This window comes from Manis pentadactyla, chromosome 4 (assembly GCF_030020395.1).
Source record: "Manis pentadactyla isolate mManPen7 chromosome 4, mManPen7.hap1, whole genome shotgun sequence".
NCBI lineage: Eukaryota > Metazoa > Chordata > Mammalia > Pholidota > Manidae > Manis > Manis pentadactyla.
The window spans coordinates 131,564,426-131,585,797 of record NC_080022.1 but is presented as its reverse complement, the minus strand read 5'-3'; the positions used below and the strand labels follow the sequence as shown (position 1 = coordinate 131,585,797).

General features: G+C 42.3%; 1 protein-coding gene across 1 annotated transcript in view; it reads left to right on the top strand.

Moving 5' to 3' along the window:
• GLP2R (glucagon like peptide 2 receptor) overlaps positions 1-21,372 on the top strand; it is a 52,556-nt gene that overhangs the window by 15,845 nt on the left and 15,339 nt on the right. Inside the window, exons 5-9 of the mRNA XM_036927749.2 lie at positions 6,449-6,555; positions 8,606-8,759; positions 9,769-9,928; positions 10,971-11,031; positions 14,386-14,455. Coding sequence (XP_036783644.2) covers positions 6,449-6,555; positions 8,606-8,759; positions 9,769-9,928; positions 10,971-11,031; positions 14,386-14,455 — 552 coding nt within the window. The remainder of the gene's footprint in view (positions 1-6,448; positions 6,556-8,605; positions 8,760-9,768; positions 9,929-10,970; positions 11,032-14,385; positions 14,456-21,372) is intronic.

The following is a 21,372-nucleotide window of genomic DNA, read 5'->3' as shown; positions in this document are numbered from 1 at the left end:
AGGGACTTTCATTGACATATATGAATATAATTTTGATATATGCAATTTTAATGATACATTTTAAATTTTAATATGTAATCAATTATGTATCAACTATATATAATATATATCTTCCCCCCACACCCAACATTTTATTTTGAAATATCCCAACATGGAGAAAAGTCAAAAGAATAATAAGCACTCATAGATCCACTAGATTCAAAATGTATTAACATTTTGCCACATTTGCCTTCTCTCTGTTTCTTCTTCTGAAATATTTGAAAACAATTTGCAGAGTTCATGAGATTTCACCCCTAAGGACTTCCTGAGATTAAGGGCATTATTCCACATAAGTACAATACCATTATTTCAACTAAATAAAACTAACAGTAATTTCATCATTATCAACTAATGTTTCATCCATATTCAAATTTCCCTAATTTTTATAGTTTTCCTTCCCTGGACCAGGATCTAACCTAGATATTGCATTTAGTTTCATATCACTGAACTATCTTTTAACAAAAAACAGTCCCCTCCTCCTCCCCTGATACTGGCTTTTTGAAGAGATCAGAAGAACTTGTAGAATGTCACACAGTCTGAATCTGTTTGACTGTTCCCTCATGTTGTCATTAAATGTGTGCTTCCGTCTATGTTTTCCATAAGCTGGAAGTTAGGATTGGAGGCTTGGTATGATTCAAACTAATCCTCTCAGGGGCTATATACATCCTGTAGCATCACTTCAGGAGACAAAAGTATCAGGTGTGGTACTGTAATGATGTAATGTTTGCTCACTTGGTCAGGTAGCGCCAGTCAGGTCTCTCCACAATAAAGGTACACTGCCCTTTTGTATTTGGTTGGTTGAGGGTGGGGTGATACTTTGGTACCATGTGTTTACCTTGCTCTCTAACCAACCTTCATCAGTATTTTAACCTCATTGAGGATGCTTGTTTGAATTGATTCAAGCTTTATTATTCCTTGTCATTTACTAGTTGTTGTTCTTCTGGAAAGAAGACCTCCTCCCCTTTCCCTCCTTTTTTGAGTATCACTATGGATTCACAGATTGTTTTGTGCACTTATACTTATTATCCTTTTTGATGCTCAACATTTTCTAGAATCAGCTAATGAAATCCCTTCAAACTAGCTCCCCTGTCCTTTTGCTATAATCCCATCAGTCTTCGAGTACTTCCTTATTTTCTGGAACAAGGAGATGGTCCAAGCTCATCTTGTATTTTCCTTATTCCAGGACCAAGTCATCTATTCCTTCAAAGAGTCCTGGATTCTTTAAGTGGAGGAATGATCTCAAAACCAAGATCTAAATGCTAGGTGTTCTCATTGCCCCTACAGCTAGGTTCGAGGACCTTTTAGTGTAAAGACTTAAAAAAATATATTTTTTTAAGTCAAGACTTCATATTGATAATTTTGATTCAAATTTAACATTTAGGATTTTTGCTTATCTTCTTTTACTCTGTATTATGTATCTTTATCTTTTCCCAGTGAAAAATTTGCTTCCTAATAATATTATCATAATTATTTATTTACCTTTTCCTACCATACATGTAAAATAGTTTCAACCTTAAAAACTTTAAATTGCCACTAAAAATATACACCTGTTTGGCAAAGTTACAGATTTCTTCTCAGCTCTTTTTGTCCTTAGACTATACCCTGTGTTCAGAATACTGTGTTCATAATTATTTAAAATCACTATTTTCTCTATGTGGTCATGTTATTAATTGGACATGTAGTTTTATTAATTTGTTTCTATTAGTGCTAAGGGTTTGCCTTTTTCATTCTTCTCCCTTTGATTTTATTTTTTAATAAATAAAATATTGGCAGGTTTTGAAAGTCAAGACTATAAAAAAGTATACTTGGAGAAATCTTGTTCTCATCACTATCTGTACCCTGTTTCTACCTACCCCCATAGATAACTATTTTTATTATTTTCTGGTTTAACCTTTTGCTCTTTTTTCTTTACTTTTTGTTAAATTATAATATATGTCTTATGTGGGGGTTTTTGGCAAAACCGTACACACAGATAAATATGTAATTTTCCCAGTTTTCTTACCCAGATGGCAGTATACGAGGTACCCTATGCTACATCATACTTTTTTCACTGACTCTGTCTTGGAAATTACATCAGTTCCTAGAAACATTTCTCTCCTTGTTTTGTTCATGGCCACATAGTACTCTACCATGTATATCTACTACAGTTTATTAAGCCACTCTTCTATGACCTTTTGGGTTATTTTCAAACCTTTGTTACTAATGATGGCAACTTGAATAACCTTGTATGTGTATGATACTTTATATTTGTGGTGGTATATCTTTTGGAAGAGTCCTAGAAATGGAACTGCTGGATTAAAGGTAGGTGCATAATGTAATTTTGGTGCAAAATTGCCAAATTCCCCTCCCCAGGGATTGTACTATTTTGCCCACCCTCCATGTATGAGAATACCTGTTTCCTCAGTTTGGGTGCATATTACACACTGACTATGAAGCTCTTCATAAAGTTGTCTAAGTGACATAGGTTCACTTGTTATCACTGAGAGTGAGCTGGAGACTTTCCGGGTGTTCTGGGGCCCTAGGGAAGTAGCCAAGTTTTGGTAGAGCCCTAAATGTAGAGGTCAGTTTGAGAAACTCCTCTAAAGGAATGCAATTAAACCAACTGCTCTAGTTGCTATTGGTGTTCCTGTTTCCCCTTGCCCTAACACCTGACTAACTTATTACAACAGGTATGTGCCTTTCTTTTCTGGTTCTCTGGCTCTAGAACCCATTTTGTCTCTGAAAGGCAGGCCAGAAGTACCAGGGCATAATGCCCCCCAGGAGTAGCCCTCAAACAATGACTGGCAGGAGTTAGTATATAAATATCCCAGCTCCCTTGGTCCCGGGGTGGTTAACATTGAGGTTTCCAGAATTTCCCCAATGATATCAAGTTCCAGTCACTTGGTGGTGACTGTCTTGACACTGCACCCTTTACTTTTCCTGTCTAATTTCTCCTTCCCTTACTGATGGTTTTTTTCACATTCCATGTAAACTATTTGTATTCCAATCCTTGTCTGAGAATCTTTTGTTGAGACCCAAACTAAGACACAGATAATTGAAAAATGAGCATTTCCCCTACATAAGACACAGACCTATGTTTTTAAAAATAATAATTCAGAAACAGATTATTAGGTTATTTAATTAAACATGATAGTGTCCTGTCTCCAATAAAATAATGTTAAAATGATTCCCTAAGGTCTAGATATGCTACCTGAATCATCAGTTTAAAGAAATCACACCACTTTGTGTGCACTATTCCGAAACACTTCTCTGCTTTCAAGAGATTTATAGCCAATCTAGAAAGACCAGACAACAGAAATCAACATGTTAGTGGATAATATAATTAATGCCCTAATTTGTGAAACAGACCACAAGTGCTTTAGAGGTTCAGAATTGACAGTATGCAGACTGGCATTCAGGGAAGAGTTTTTGCAAGAGCCAGGTTTGTGCTGGTCTTAGAATGATAGATTCTGTTTCAAGGACAAGAGAGACTAACAAGAGCAGTTAGAGACCTGACAGGATTTTAGAGATCTTGATGGGGTCCATAGAAAATAATTCTAGATAGAAATTTAACCAGTGAAACTGGTTTTGGACTTCTGAACTCCAGAAATGTAAGACAATAATTCATGTTGTTCTAAGCCACCAAATTTGTGGTAATTTGTTACAGCAGCCACGGGAGATTACTATTAAAGAATATATTTTAAAAGTTTGCGGCTAACATCTTACTAATTGGTAAAAAAGTGAATGCTTTGCCCTGAAATCTTTAACAAGGTAGTAAGCCCACTCTCCACTTCTATTCAACATTGTAGTGAAGGTCCTAGCCAGAGCAACAAGGCAAGAAAAAGATATAAAAAACCGAGTTTGGAAATGAACAAGTAAAGATGTTGTTATTCACAGACAACATGATCATCTATAGGAAATCCCAAGGAATCTACACAAAAGACTAATAAGTGAGTTTGGCAAGTTTGCAGAATACAGACAAATCTATAAAAATTAATTATCTTTTTATGTTCTAATAATAAGCAATTGAAAATTGAAATTAAAAAATAATAATTTAATAAAACAGCATTAAAAATATGAAGCACATGGGGATAAATTTGACAAAAGATGAGCAGGACTTATACACTGAAAACTACAAAGAACTGTGGACAGAAATTAAAGAAAATCTAAATAGTGTTTGTGGACTCTAAACTGATCCATAGTTTCAATGCAATCCCAATGAAAATCCCAGCAAAATTCCTGTAGAAATTGATAAGTTGTTTCTAGAATTTATATAGAAATCAAAAAGACCTAGAATAACCAAAACAACCTTGAAAAACAACTAAGATGGAAGACTAACTGATTTCAAGACTTACTATAAATCCATAGTAATCAAGACAGTGAAGTATTGGCATAAAGATAAATACACAGACTAATGGAACAGAATATAAAGTCCAGAAACAGACCCACACATATAAAGGCAATTGATTTTTGACAAAAGTGTCAAAGCTAGTCAATGGGGAAAAATCAAGCTTACTGAACAATTGGATGTAAAAAAAACTGAACTTCAATCCTTGATCCACACCATAATAAAAAAACATACTAGAAATGGGTCATAGACCTAAAAGTAAGAGCTCAATCTATTAAGCTTCTAAGAAAAAAACATAGTTGAAAATATTAAGATCCTTGGGTTAGGTAAAGACTTTAAAAATAGGGCACAAAAACACAAACTATAAAAGAAAAAGTTGATATATTGGAGTTTTTCAAAATAAACAACTTCTGCCCTTCTAAAGACTTTGTCAAAAAAATAAAAAGGCAAGCCACTGAATGGGAGAAAATGCTTGCAAAACAAGTATCTGAGAGGAGATGTATATCTATAATATCAAAGAACATTTACAATTCAAAATTAAGACAAACAATTGAATTTAAAAGATGGGCAAATATTTGAATAGATGCTTTACCAAGTAAGATGTACAGATGGCAAATAAGCACATAAAATGATTCTTACCATTATTAGTCTTCAGAGAAGTGCAAATTAAAACCACAATAAGATACTACTACACACCCATTAGAATGGCTGAATTTTAAAAGATTTATTGTATGAAGTGTTAGTAGAGTCTAGAGCAGATGGAAATCTCATTCATACACTGCTGGTGGGAATGTCAATTGATACAACTTATCGATGGTTTGGCAGTTTCTTAAGAAATTAAAGTATATACTCTACTACCCCACCATTCTATTTCTAGATATTTATCTCAGAGAGAGAAAAAACTATGTCCACATAAAAACTTCTACAGAAATTTTCATAGCAACTTTATTTGTGAAAGCCAACTCTGAAAACTATCCAAATGTCCATCAATAGGTGAGTGGATAAATTGTGATATATTCACAATGGAATACTACTCAGCAATAAAAAAGAATGAACTATTGATACATGCTATGACATGTATGAATCTCAAAATAATTATTCTGACTGAAATAAGCCTGACAACAAAAGAGTACACATCATAAGATTCAATTTATATAACATTTTAGAAAATGCAAACTAATCTCTGATGACAGAAAACAGACCAGTGTTGGCCTGGACGTAAGTTGGCAAGGGGCAGAGATGTATTATAAAGGGTCACAAGTCACAAGGAAACTTCTGGGAGGTGATGGAAACATTCATTATCTTGAAAGTGTTGATAAAATCTCAGTATAGTCTTGTCCAAATTCATCAAGGTTCGTACTTCAAATATGTGCAGTTTATTGTACACCACTTATAATTCAATAAAGCTGATAAAAGATATTCAGAGAAGTTTAAAATATAGTTTAGCATATAATTAGTATTTACTGTGGGTTCTTGTACAAAAATTTATTTAGAAACAGAACCTTCACAGTGATATGCATGATGGATTGAGTAAGAAGGCGGGATTCTGTTGGAAAATTACACTTAATAATACAGAATTTCCAATAAATTACCCTCTGTTCACCATCAGGCTATTCTGGAGCTCTGAGAAAATATTCCAGTATTTTATTGGGTCTTTGTCTTAAAGGTCATCTATGAAAAGTCATTTTAGGAGGGAGACCCTCAGATGGACACCTGACCCCATTTCCCCATCAGAGGGACCCCTATACTCTAGGGACAGCATGCTCAGGGACAAGGAGCCTGTCCACATTCCCAAGGTACCCTCTTGTCCTGGGCACAGTTCTTCTTTAATACTGTGACTCTTGGTGCATTAAAGCTGGGCTGTGGGACCAGCCATGGGGGTGACGCTCACTGTGGGCTTTTCACTCATCAAGCCCCTTTGGCCTCTGAGATGTGCCAGAGAACATTCTAAGCTACCCCACTTGGGTGTCAACAAGGGTAGAGTGCATGTCTAGGCCCCTGGCAGTCCTGGGCATGGAGCTGGGGGTTGGGGACCATAGGCACCTGGCTTGGTGGTCATATCTGCTCTTCCTCTGTGTTTAGGTGGAACACCATGCCTTGCTGTCAACCTTGCAGCTATTGTACACCGTGGGGTACTCCCTCTCCATCGTCTCCCTCCTCCTGGCTCTCACCCTCCTCTTGTTTCTTCGGTAAGTGGAATTTCTGCCAGCATGTGTTCAGGCAGGTGCCCTGGAATTTGCTCATTGGCTGCCTCCAGAAGGCAGTAGAAGCCTGGCCTGGATGATGTCACGGCTCACCAAAGCTAGAAAGTGTCTGAGAGTCTCCAGACCACACATCCCACTTTTCAGGTGAAGGAGAAAGAGATCAGGGTGCAGTGAGAGACGCTGAGTCATCCCACATCACAAAGCATAGCAAAAACTGGAATCTGGGACTTTTAACTCTGCTTTAGCCTCTTGTGGGTTAGATAATCTCTTGTGTGCCCAGCTCTGATATAAATTTCTAATCATGCCATTGCTACCACAGCCCATTCTCACTACAACTCTCTCAGAGGCATTACTTTTACAGAAGAGATTAAGAAACTTCCCCAAAGCAAATTAGTGAGCGGTAGATTGGGATTTTAATCCAGAGTCTTCAGATCCCAATTTTCTATCAAAACATTTGAGTACTTCCTCAGCCAGGCTCTGTTCTAAGCACATTACATGCATTAAGTTGTTTAAATCTCTAATCAGAATTAAGATTGAATCTAATCCTAGGAGATTAGCATTATTATTACCTCCATTTCATAAATGACTTCACTGAAATACGGTGAGATCAAAAAATTTTCCCAAGATCACACAGCTGGTGAGTGATGAGCCAGAATCACAATCGTTAGCCCAGGGCCTGAGCATTTCATTCCCTTACACTGTCTTTCAGAATCCAAAGCTTGAGAGCATTTTACAACTAAATCAGGTTTCAGAAATCACCCAAGTGAGAGATTTATGGACCTCCTAGGAAGCCTTCCAAAGTGGTCTCTCAGTCTCAGCCCATTCAGAACATAACTGAGTATAACTTAGCAGAATGAGCATTTGACACAGCTGCAGGAGACCCTTGAGACGTGGATAGTTCCAGAACAGCTCTCCACTTGACTCTGCTAGCCCTGGGCCTGGCCCCATCTGCCCCTTCAATCCCAGGATGTCCTATGGCTTCCGGGGCAGAATCATGAGCATCTGCCCCACTGGGAAAGCAATTCTTGAGCAATGGGAGGATTCCAGAGCCTGTCCCCACTGCTATCCCTGACCACTCACCTTTCCAAAGTCCCGGAACCAAGGTAGGAGAAAATAATTGCCTGGTCCTGAAAGAAGTAACTTCAGCTGAGCCTTGGTTGGCCACATCCTGTCCATTTTGCCTCAGGTGCTGGAAGGAGCAAGACCCAGCCCCTGCCCTTGGGTAGCTCCCCAGTCTTGTTAGGGAAAAGGAAGCATAAATCATAAAACACAAGGACCTGCCTCAATCCTTCTTGGATATTAAAAAAGTGACAATAGCTCTAAAGCAAGGGAGGTGTGTGCCACATAGAGGCACAGGCAGGGTGCAGTGATGGAAAAGGGTCCTTTCGGTTGGAGAGTCCAAGGATGCATCTGTACATCAGCCAATACAAGAAAGAGGCTGCAGGAGGCTCCAGGTAGGTGAGGAAGAGGTGATAAGAGCTGACATTTTCTGGGCACTTATTATGTGTCAGGTACTCAGTGAGCACATCACCCATTAACTGGTTGAATGCTGAAACACTTTGTGGGTAAGAGTTCACGCTCTCACAGGTGGCAGAGCCTTGGACAGGCTCTATGCTTTGGCCTCAGAGCTTCTGGGTCTGAATCTCAGCTCTACCACTCACTGCTGTAAGACTTTGGACAGGTGACTTAACCCTTTTGCCTCAATTTCCCCATTTGTATAATCAGGACGATATTCAGTACCTACTCCTCCAGTAGCTATAAAGAATAAGGATGCCCATAGGTCATGTAAATGCCTTGGAACACAGGCTGGCATATTGAACATCTTCTATAGGTGTTAGCTGTCATTATCCCCATTTCACAGATGAGGAAAATGAGGCACAGAGAAGTAAGATCTCATGACCCTGCCCTTCAGCTCTGGAGCCTACACTGTGAACTTCTGCCCTTTTGTGATAGATACACAGGTGTTTCAGGCACATGCCTGTTGGTCTGAGCCATTCATTGCTGAGGAAAGGCATTCGGTTTTCTCTTTGCACAGAAAACTCCACTGCACACGCAACTACATCCACATGAACTTGTTTGCGTCTTTCATCCTGAGAGCCCTGGCTGTGCTGGTAAAGGATGTCATCTTCTACAACTCTTACTCCAAGAGGCCTAACAATGAGAAAGAGTGGATGTCCTATGTGTCAGAGGTATGTCCCTCCTCACCATTGGCCTCCTGCCTGGTGGATCAGTGCTGGAAATCAGAGGGCAGGAAGATGGGGACAGGGAAGAGGGAGATAAAGGGGTGTTAGAGGTTTCTGGTTAGAGAGATGCCATCTGACTTAAATAACAACCTCCCAGAGTGGAGCAGGTAAAGGAATCAGTGGCAGAGGGGTTCACTGTGGGGCTGTGGTAAAAGCCCTCGGGTGGGAAACCTCTTCATCTGTAAACAAAAGAGTTGAACTAGATCCACCCTTTTTACTATTATTATTTTAAAGCAGCAGAGCTTTTCCATATTGATGTCTGCATCTGATGAGGTAGTTTTCCCTTACTCTATCAATAATGAATACAGTAAGCTGTTAAACTAACCTTGCATTCCTAGAATAAACCCAACTAGGTTCAGATGTATCATTCTTTCTCTTATATTGTCAAATTCCATTTGCTAATACTGTGTTCTGTTTCGCATTTCCTTATCTACATTCATGAGTAGTTTTCTTTTCTTGTAATGCCTTTGCCAAGTTTTGAGATATAGTTTATGCTGACTTCTTAAGACAAATCAGACTTGTTCCTTCTTTCTCTATTCTCTGGAAGAGTTGATTTAAGATGGGTATTATTTCTTCCTTTAATCTTTGGTAGATTCCACCAGTGGAGCCACTTGGACCCAGAGATCTTAGTTATTGATTCCTAGCTTAATTAAACTGAGATTGGAGAGCATACCCTTTAGTTTCCTTTAAGGAAGTTGCTGATGATAAATTCTCTGTTTCTGCTTGTCTAAAAATGCCTAGAATGTCAAGGAAGAGACTGGGATTTAAAAGCTGTGAGAAGCCCTCGGTCACATTTTCATATTGCTGCCAACTTGTCTGAGATGATCAGCAAGGGTTAGGGAGAGAGGGGAATAAAGAGGAAGGGGATTGTATGTGGGGAGGCCCTTATCCACCCGCTTGGAGTCCAGATGCTGAGAAAGCCTAGGCTCACCCTCAGGTGCTCTGTCGTCTGCAGATATCCACCTCCTGCCGCTCAGCCCAGGTTCTGCTGCACTACTTCGTGGGTGCCAATTACTCGTGGCTGCTAGTTGAAGGCTTATACCTTCACACACTGCTGGAGCCCACAGTGCTTTCTGAGAGGCGGCTGTGGCCCAGATACCTGCTGGTGGGTTGGGGTGAGTGACCTGAATCCCCAGCCTCTTCTCTTGGCACCCGACATAATGTGGGAGTCCTGTAGAGCCTTTGGTCAGAGTTAGAGACCCAGCTGGAGGGAGGGCTCTGGGACAGATAATTCCTCAATGACAAGAGGTTCTGAAGAGAAGGGTGTGTGTGTGAGAGAGATGGAGGGGGTGTGGGGAGAGAGACCACATATGCACAAGTGCTGTAGACCCAAAGAATATGTTCAAAAATTGAGATGTTTTTTTGTAGAGTCAGATGACATTCCTCCGACCCTGTCCCCAACTGTATTGGTCTGCTAGGCTTGCCATAACAAAATACCACAAGCTAAGTGGCTTTAATAACAGACATTAATTTCTCACAGGTACAGAGGCTGGAAAGTTTGAGATCAGGGTGCCAGTACGGTGAAGTTCTGACAAAGCCTCTTCCTGGCTTGCAGACAGCTGCCCTCTAGCTGTAGCCTCCCCTGTTCGAGAGAGAGAAAGCAAGCTCTCTCTGGCCTCTTCTTAAAAGGCACTAATTCCTTCATGATGATCCTCTCCACACCCCCCACTCACCCCCCACCCCCTTTTCCAAACCTAGTACCTCCAAGGGTCACATCTCCAAATATCATCACATAGCGGGTAGAGTTTCAACACATGAATCTGGGGAAGTGGACACAAACATTCAGTCTATAATGCCAATGAAATCTTCAAAACGGGGTCTATAACCCCCATTGCCACAAACTCTTGGAGAATTTGAGGCTGCAGAATTCAGAGGAAATAACATTGGCCTGTGACTCAGGAGATTCTCGTTAATGTCTTTGGATTTATTCTAAACTGCCTTGAGATGTGGCAAATCCAGCCTCCTCTCTGCTTCCTGGTTTGTCTGACAGCAAAACAATGGCTGGGCCCCATGTCACCCTAGATCTCACAGTCCAGGAGTCTATGATGCTTGGGTTTCTGTAAGTTTTAACCAGCTGTGTTTGCCTATCAGGCTGAGGTGGGAGGCAGGCAAGTTTAGACCCCGGCTTCTAACTGCATTTTCCTGTTTTCTCCTCAGTCTTCCCGCTGCTGTTTGTTATACCTTGGAGCATTGCCCGCACACAGCTGGAAAACACAGGGTAGGTAATTCATCTGTTTTTACCTTGCATGAGCCAATAATTCCCAGATATGCCCCAATACAAAGATATCTACCATTTTCCCAAAGAGAACATCCACCCCCTTCCATCTTGGCCATCTAGAATATGCTGAGGAATGTTGATAAAATAATGAAAGATCTTTCTTAGAGGAATTAGTTTACTAACTTAGTTACACATGCAAATTCGCACAAAATTAACACAGATGAGCACAAAAATTGGCTGCATAGGTTAGCAGTGGCCCTAGGTACATAAGGATATAGGTACAGAATGGTTATTGCATCAACATTCACAGTGGGGAGAAAAAGACAAATTGGAATGGGTGAAGGTACAAACTTCCAGCTATAAAATAAATTCTGGGGATGTTATTCCCATGAAATAAATTCATGGCCAGCTAACAATACTATACTGAATATCTGAAAGTTGATAAGAGAGTAAATCTTAAAAGTTCTCAACAAGACAGGGATGCCCACTCTCCCCACTGTTATTTAACATAGTACTGGAGGTCCTAGCCATGGCAATTAGACAAAACAAAGAAATACAAAGAACTCAGACTGGTAAAGAAGAAGTTAAATTGTCACTATTTGCAGATGACATGATATTGTACATAAAAAACCCTAAAGACTCCACCCCAAAACTACTAGAACTGATATCGGAATACACCAAAGTTTCAGGACACAAAATTAACACACAGAAATCTGTGGCTTTCCTATACACTAACAATGAACCAATAGAAAGAGAAATCAGGAAAACAATTCCATTCACAATAGCATCAAAAAGAATAAAATACCTAGGAATAAACCTAACCAAGGAACTGAAAGACCTATACCCTGAAAACTATAAGACACTCTTAAGAGAAATTAAAGAGGTCACTAACAAATGGAAACGCATCCCATGCTCCTGGCTAGGAAGAATTAATATTGTCAAAATGACCATCCTGCCCAAAGCAATATACAGATTCGATGCAATCCCTATCAAATTACCAACAGCATTCTTCAATGAACTAGAACAAATAGTTCAAAAATTCATATGGAAACACCAAAGACCCCGAATAGTGAAAGCAATCCTGAGAAGGAAGAATAAAGTTGGGGGGGATCTCGCTCCCCAACTTCAAGCTCTACTACAAAGCCACAGTAATCAAGACAATTTGGTACTGGCACAAGAACAGAGCCACAGACCAATGGAACAGAATAGGGACTCCAGACATTAACCCAAACATATATGGTCAACTAGTATTTGATAAAGGAGCCATGGACATACAATGGGGAAATGACAGTCTCTTCAACAGACGGTGCTGGCAAAACTGGACAGCTACATGTAAGAGAATGAAACTGGATCACTGTCTAACCCCATACACAAAAGTAAATTCGAAATGGATCAAAGACTTGAACGTAAGTCATGAAACCATAAAACTCTTAGAAAAAAACATAGGCAAAAATCTCATGGACATAAACATGAGTGACCTCTTCTTGAAGATATCTCCCCGGGCAAGGGAAACAAAAGCAAAAATGAACAAGTGGGACTATATCAAGCTGAAAAGCTTCTGTACAGCAAAGGACACCATCAATAGAACAAAAAGTTATCCTACAGTATGGGAGAATATATTCATAAATGACAGATCTGATAAAGGGTTGACATCCAAAATATATAAAGAGCTCACGCACCTCAACAAACAAAAAGCAAATAATCCAATTAAAAAATGGGCAGAGGAGCTGAATAGACAGTTCTCTAAAGAAGAAATTCAGATGGCCAACAGACACATGAAAAGATGCTCCACATCACTTGTCCTCAGAGAAATGCAAATTAAAACCACAATGAGATATCACCTCACGCCAGTAAGGATGGCTACCATCCAAAAGACAAACAACAACAAATGTTGGCGAGGTTGTGGAGAAAGGGGAACCCTCCTACACTGTTGGTGGGAATGTAAATTAGTTCAGTCATTGTGGAAAGCAGTATGGAGGTTCCTCAAAATGCTCAAAATAGATTTACCATTCGACCCAGGAATTCCACTTCTAGGAATTTACCCTAAGAATGCAGCACTCCAGGTTGAAAAAGACAGATGCACCCCTATGTTTATCACTGCACTATTTACAGTAGCCAAGATATGGAAGCAACATAAGTGTCCATCAGTAGATGAATGGATAAAGAAGATGTGGACATATACACAATGGAATATTACTCAGCTATAAGAAAAAACAGATCCTACCATTTGCAACAACATGGATGGAGCTAGAGGGTATTATGCTCAGTGAAATAAGCCAGGTGGAGAAAGACAAGTACCAAATGATTTCACTCATATGTGGAGTATAAGAAAAAAGGAAAACTGAAGGAACAAAACAGCAGCAGAATCACAGAACCCAAGAATGGACTAACAGTTACCAAAGGGAAAGGGACTGGGGAGGATGGGTGCGGGAAGGGAGGGATAAGGGCAGGGAAAAAGAAAGGGGGCATTATGATTAGCATGTATAGTGGGGGGGGCATGGGAAGGGCTGTGAAACCCAGAGAAGGCAAGTAGTGATTCCATAGCATCTTACTATGCTGATGGACAGTGACTGTGAAGGGGTATGTGGGGGGGACTTGGTGAAGGGGGGAACCTAGTAAACATAATGTCTTTCGTGTAATTGTAGATTAATGATACCAAAATTTTTTTAAAAAGGGGGAAAAGAAAGTTCTCATCGCAAGAAAAATGATTTATAATTATTTGTAGTAACAGCATATGGTATACTTACTGTGGTGATCATTGACAATACACATGTATGGTGAATTATTATGCTCTACACCTGAAACTAATTTAATATGCCAATTATATCTCAATTAAAAAACAACAATAAAACCACCAAACAAAACATGTCTGTCAGTATAGGAGTCCATGAACAAACTGTGGCATACCTGTGTTGTGCAATATCATGAGACAACTGAAAAAGCAAGTTAGTTGTGTAACTTTTGGCTTCTCTAGGGACTAAGTCTGGACAGCACTTTGTTAAGCCTGCTACTGAATAATGTATAGCCCATGATCCCACTTTTTCCTCCAAATAACTACCACCAAAATTTCCCCTGTATAACTAAGAATTTAAATTTGTATGAACACGGAGAGAAGTGTGGATGGATGCGCACCAAGCTGTTAGCATTGAAGAACACTGCACTGGTAAGAAAAGTCAGTAGTACCGTGCCACTAGGAAAGGGTTGTAGTTCTCTCTTCTGCTCTCCCAGCCCTGGGGAGAATGATGTATGGAGAGTAAGTCTTGAGTGGGAGCATCCTTCTCCCGAATGGCATGAGGCTTTTGCATTCAACCTCATCATGATTTTAAGTCTTCTGCTGCGTGCTCTTTGCTGTAGGTGCTGGGTAACCAACAGGAATAAGAAGGTCTGGTGGATCATCCGAGGACCCATGTTGCTTTATGTGTTGGTAAGGACCGCCCCAACCACCCTTTTTCCTCTCTGAGCTCAGCAGCTGTGGAGAACCCGGCTGCCTCTCCCCAGCGCCCCCATCAGATTCTCTGACTCAGAACCTGCCTGGGCCAGATCCTTGAGAAGGAGACGTTGAGCCGTGAGTAGGGTCTGCTGAATAAGAAGAAACAGGTTAGAAATGCCTCCTTGTTCTGGTTCAGGACCTGTAAAATCAAGGCTGCATTGCACACTCTCATCTCTCAGGGTCCTCCGAGTACGTACAGGAACCTGCAATCAGTACAGCGGCCCGGTGGGGAGTGGCTGCAGTGGTTACAGGGCCCTGGGGATGCAGGTGTCTTCACCGACTGGCAAGCCCAGGGTATGGAAGCTGTTGGCTTGAATTTTAATGCTATTAGCAGGAGAAAGGGGAGACTAAGGAAGCTGCTTTTGGAGGAGGAGGACATACAGTCAACATTAACCTAAAGCTGTAATGAGGTTAGAGTCAGGAGATGATGCTACTCTGAGACCTTGAGGAGGAAGGACCTTCACCCCTTGTGGTCCAGAATTTTGGGGCTGGGGAGGGTCTGACTGACCCAGAGTCATAAGGCTCCTTTAGATGGTACTGTGTGAGGTGAAATCTGCCAAAGAAGCTTATGGGAAAGGACGGGGAGTTAGCAAACTAGGCGCTGTGTTCCGTACTCTGCCCACCCTCTTCCCCACGGGTTGCCAGGTGTTCCGTTTCTGCCATTTTGTGTAAATAAGCTGACGTTTGTGGTTTCATGAAAGAACAAAGCTTGTTTTCAGGGAAGAACATCAATGTTTGTCAATAACAGAAGGCAACTCTCCACCCAAACCTTGGCGGCACACACACTGCCTCTTATGTCCCCTCCAGTCTTTCCATGCACAGCTGAGAGTGAATGCTCAGTGACGTCCTACCACACACGTCCCAAGGCCATGGGGTGAGCTCTGCCCACGCCCACCCACTTTCACTGTGCCACAACCCTGGCCTCCCCAGCCACACTGCCCAGCTGTGGCCCCAGCACCTACCTCCTGCCTGCCACCCCCACTACTGCCCCGTGACATTTACTGACCACCTCCTACATACCAGCACCACTGTAAGTGCTTTGCATATATTGACTCATTTAATCTTCCCAGAAAACCTATGAGGTAGGCACTGTTATGATATTTCTGTTATTGGTGAGGACACTGAGAAAATGAGAAGTTACCTACCTAAAGTCACAGCCAGTAAGTGAGGGGCACTGGATCTCAGCCCAAAGGGTCTGATTGGGTGATACCAATGCTTATAACCACAGCACAGTGCAGCTGTCCCCTAATGCTTATTGCCTCCACCCCACGTGCCTGGAGTAGCAACTGCTGCAGGCTTTTCCTTTATTAGTACCCAGCTTTAGACCCTCCTCAGGTTTGAGCCCCCTCCTCTGCCATCTTATCCACCTGACTGCCATACCTGAACAGCCCCATCACCAAGTAGAAATGGTCCTGTCCTCCTCTGTGTCCTTCCAAGATCCTATACAGACTTCTGCTGCAGCCCCAGAATGTTTTATTGCAAGTATTTGTCCCAAACCTGTCTGCTACCTCCATAAGCTCCATGTTGTATTTATCCTGGTGGCCAGCCTGAGCATACGGAGGGTCCTACCTGAACTTACTCAGCCAATGCTTGTGACTTGCACTCCCGGGCACTGGAAGGGTCTTGCTAACCAGGCAGAATAAAGCAGGAAGGAGGCCAGCAGGCACCCCCTAGGGTGGAGTTCAGGCTCGGCCCAGCCGGACCCCTAGAGCTTACCCTGCATTCTTCAGGAGGTTACATCAGTAGTCCTGATGTAGAAGGTAGAGCACATGCTCTTGTCCAATAGGGGAGACCTGTCTTCAAGATGAGAAGATAGAGCACATGCTTGAAGACCCTTCTAATCTTGGTTGGTCTTAGAATCACCTAGGTGTCTTCAACAATTTTCCTTGGGTCTCACATGCAGAGATTTGTGTTTCGTTGATCACAGGTGTGTCCTAGGGAATCTCATGTGCAGCTAGGCTTGAAGAGCACTTTGCTACACCCTCACCTGCCGCTCAAAATGTAGTCACCTGAGCGCTTGCTATAAACTCAGGTCCCCAGGTCCCACCCAGACCTGCTGAATCGTAATCTGCATGGCAACAAGACGCCCAGGTTTGGGGTGTACATTAAAGTCTGCAAAGCTGTTGCCCACACACCAGTGGTTCTCAAAGCTGGATGTGCATTAGAACATTGTGGTGGCTCATACTCCTGAGGACCACGTCAGAAATTCTGGAGGTGGAGCCCACGCAGTTGTGGTTTTAAAAGCTCCCAAGTGATTCAGATGGCCAGGGCTGGAACCATGTCTCTGGACCTTCCTGCTTGGCTGCGAATGGCTGGCTGACCTGTGTACTAGCTTCTCCTGGTGCTTCCTAGCTCCTGAAGCCACATTCTCCCCTATTGGACAAGAGCATGTGCTCTATCTTCTCATCTTGAATGAAATGACCTTTATATGCTCTTGCTTCTAACTCCAGTTGTGTCCAGTTACACAGAAATGGCCAGGGTCACCCACTGGCTCCTCACCCTCCTATCCAACCTCCCACCCTCCTGCTTGCCCCACCAGCAAATGCCACCACCACCCACCCGCCAGTCCCCCAGCAGGAAGCCTGGGTGTCCTCCTAGCCTCTATCCTCTTGCTCCCAGGACCGTCTGCTCAGACTTCAAGTCTTATCAGTTCTTTCTCTAAAGATCTCTCCAAGCTGCCTCCTTATGTCACTGTCACCATTCCTCTTCAGTCTCCTGGGATTTCTCTTGCAGACTTCTGCGGAAGTCTTCTATTTGGTCCCCCCTTTTCATTCTTGCCCCCAGCAATCCAACCTTTTTTTATAGCCAGAGATGTCTTTCTTGAGGAAAGTTTGATTATGTCTCTTCTCTACACGTGATTTTTTAATGGCCTCGGGCTTGGTTCCAAACTCCTAAGTGCAATAAGTATTGTCATTCCTTGCCTACCCGCCCAACCACAAGTACCCCATGCTCTCTCTATATGGAGAAACCCACGGTTCTCCACATGTGTCCTAAGGTTTTCTCCTCCCATGCCACTGCCCACATTGTTTCTCTGCCTGGAGTGCCCATTTGATAACCTCTTTTGGAGACAGAGCTTTTTATTAATCTCTCTATCATGCAAATTAAGCCAAGTCAAATGACATGACTGGAAGGACAAGTTCACAATCATCCTCAGGTTCATGAAGGCCTCACAGAGGAATTGCTGAACTATCATTGTCTGGGTCTTTGGGGTCTGGACAAAAGGAAATGGGCCTGAATAGAAATGATGAAAATTCCACTTAATCACAAGGAGAAACATCTGAACATGAGCTGGCGAAACACTGACATGGACCACAGAGAAAGGCTTTTGATTGACCATCTCTACCAATTGCCAGGTGGAGACCCTGTCCTGAAGCACAGGGAGCTGAACCCAGTGCCTTCTCAACCTGTTCACACATAGGATTCTGTGGTTCTGTGCCCTGGTTTCAGGCTCTCAGGAAAGTGGGGCTTATGTGTCCCATGAGACATGAAATGAAACAGAAAGGCCGTGCAGTGATGTAGGGAGTCTGCCTGAGAGTTAGGAGCCTGGGTTTCCTAACTAACTTGTGTGCCCTAGAGACAAGTGAGCCAACCTCTCTGGGCCTCTGTTTCCTCATCTGTAAAATCAGAGTTGGACTAGACCAGTAGTTCTCAGCTGAGGGCGATTCTGCTCCCTGGGGGCATTTGGCCATGTCTGGAGCCATGTTTAATTGTCCCAACCAGGGTAGAGGTGGGGGTACTACCTCTATCTAATGGGTAGAGGCCAGGGATGCTACTTAAATGTCCTACAGTGCACAGCACAGCCCCCACCACACAGAATCATCCTGCCCCAAACGTCAGCTGTGCTGATGTGGAGGAGCCCTGTGCCGGACGTTGGCTGCATAGTAGAACAAATGTCAAGGTTTAAAAGAAAAAAAAAAAACTCAGGCTGGACTTGACCCGAGATTGATGGAAACAGAATTCCTGCCATGTTGGGCTTCCTCAGGACTGGACTGGAACCGTGCTCATTCCCTCTCTTGTACCTTCATTTAACATTTAATGAGCACTTGCTCTGTGCTTGGCTTAGTGGTAATTTCTTTCAGGGGCAAAAAGATGAATGTCCCCAGAATTTCTGCCCTCAGGGAATTCAGAGTCTAACAGTTATTATTCTGAGGCTCATCAGATCATGCCTGAACCAATATTTGCCTTCATGTTTGGTCTAAGACCACATGTTACAGTTTTCTACTGACCCGAGTAGAGAGAACCCTAGAATTCCTTGAACCGCACATGGAAAGAGCCTGGGTCCTGAGTGAATGCATGGAGCAGAACTCCCCCACAGCTTCACTAGATTGTTTCAGGAGCAACAAAGCAAATCTTTATTGCACCCCCCCACAATAAAAGAATTTCTTGATCCACATATTTTCTAGTTCCACTGTAGTGTTAAAAAGTAACAATCATTAAGATCTTGCTGGTAGCTTTTGGCATTTCAGGGCACTTCACAATCTTCTTTCATCTTGGCCAATTTGAGGGTGGCACCTATTTTCTGGAGCATGGAGCAGAGGCTTCTGGGAAAAGCCAACTGTGTCAGTGAACAAAGCAGTGGGACCAAGGAGAGTCTCCCATCCCAGACTTCCTGGTGAGTGTCCCTCATTATCATTGCTGACCTTCCCCTACTACTGCCCAGCCTCAGTCTGCATTTGCTGATCAGCATCTGGGTGAATGTGAATGTACATCATGCCAGATTCCCAGACATATCAGCTGACTGCATCTGCTGCTCTTTTTATTCTCTGGATTTCACAAATAAACATAATGTGACACCCTAAAGACTCCACACACTCTGTGGTTCTTTCACCAAACTCAGAAATTGTAGAATTCCCATTTCCTTCAGGATATAAGACTCCACTGCTTAGATTAACCTGTTACCTTTGAGTGTACACTTAGAAGAGAACCATACTGAAGCAAGTCTCCTCTACTTTCACTAGAAAATCCATAAAGCCTTGATTCATCCAGCCTTCCAAGGATAGCCTTCCAAAATAAGTACACTGAGTGAAAGTGTTCTGTCCCTATCCTAATTCCCAGAGTTAAAAATCCAGCCAGACTGAACATTCAGTTGAATGGCCTTTTTGAGCCAATGAATTGAATGAACCATCTACTGACTTTATGAAATCATTAAGTCAAATGCCTTCATTCACTCTTACTGAATCTTCTCTGATAACCTCAGGACTTGGGGAAGCTGAGAAATTAGTCAAATTAGTCTTCATTGACCTTGTCCCTTTTTAGGTCCCCTGCTTCAGCAGGAACCCATGGGCTTTCTGTCACCCTGGGTTTCCCAGGACATCTCCTCACACCCATATTGCTCTCCTCCTCAAAGTGGTGATCTCTCCATGCCCAGTACTTTCCTACCCCATCAAAACACACCTTTGCTACATCTCATCTTCTGCTTTCTGTGGTCAAAGTCACACCACAGGCATTTATTGGATTCTTCATTGTTATACAAATGAACAAAGAATGAATGAGAGACAGAGAGAGGGCTCCCTTTCTCCTCTCCCAGTTGCTCTTTCCCCTCTATATGATTTGTGCCCTTAAGCAGGGCTGAAGGGATTAAGTATTTTAACCCAAGGGGTAGCTCTGATGGCAGGCTTTTTTGTCCACACAACAGGCCAGAGGAGGAGGGACTGGGGGCAGGTGAAAGAGTTTAGGAGTAGATGAAGCCTACCTCTGAGCCCCCGCCATGCCAACCATCACCTCTGCCTGCCTGCAGGTCCAGGTCTGAGCACAGGAGTTGAGGTACCAAAGAAGCGTGACCAAGAATGTTATATCTGATCATGCATTCTGTACTGTCTAGGACTTGAAAGGGAGCCTTGGTTGTTTAGGGTCCTAAGTACCCCCTCTTCTGGTCACAGAATCCAAGAGGAGTAGGCTGGGTTATTGAAAGTTTTCCTCATTCAGCCCCTTTCCTGCTTATTGCACAAATGAGATGTAACTGCTGACTCTTGTCTTCTGAGATGCCCAGATGAATGGAGGCTCCAAAGTCAACCAGGCTGGTGTTTCATTCCCTGGCAGTAAAGAAGTGCTTCCTCATATGGCCCGTTGGTTGATGTCCATTTTCTTGAGTCTGGTCTCTGGAAGACACAAAAAACATCAAGTCAGCATGCTCCTCATTATAACTCTTCAATTCCTAGGAAACAGTCTGATTGAAATTAATTTGTTGAAATCTGTGCCTTTCCCCTGCTAAGCTAACTTTGTAAGAAAAATGCCTGAGTTCAACAAATCGCTAAGCCAAGGACATAACGTTTTCTCTTGGTGATGAAAAACAGATATCTCCCATTAAAAGGGATAAATTACTTGGTTACATTCAGTTTGTATTTAAGTGTTCTGTTACTAAATATTTTTTGGCTGGGAAGCTCTGTCATTCTTGCTGGCTTGTGGATTGGATAAGTAGCCTCTTGCCTGAGATTCTAGCCTCTTAGCTTTCAGCACTGGTTCTCCTGAGGTTCATAAGGAGTCATAACAGGTACAGGTTGGATTCTGCAGCTCGTGTTTCAATGTGTAGTTAAAGGGTTTTGTTTCTCGACAAGGATATTAGTTCTGTGCTGGCTCAACGTATGTAGAGAATTTATTCCATAATCACCTGATCGTGGTCCCTGTCAGCATCTTCTCCATTGCATAGAGGCATTCTTAAGTCTTTTCCATTTAAAAAACAACTGCAACCAAAAACCTCTTCCAGCCCTGCACATAAAAGTAAGGAGCCGTTCTCTCTGTGTTGCATCCCTTGTCAACTACTGTTGTGCCATTCTGCTTCCCTTCACAGCCAAGCCTCTTAAATGCAGTCTACACTGGCTGCCTCTCTCTTCACACATCATTCACAAAACAAA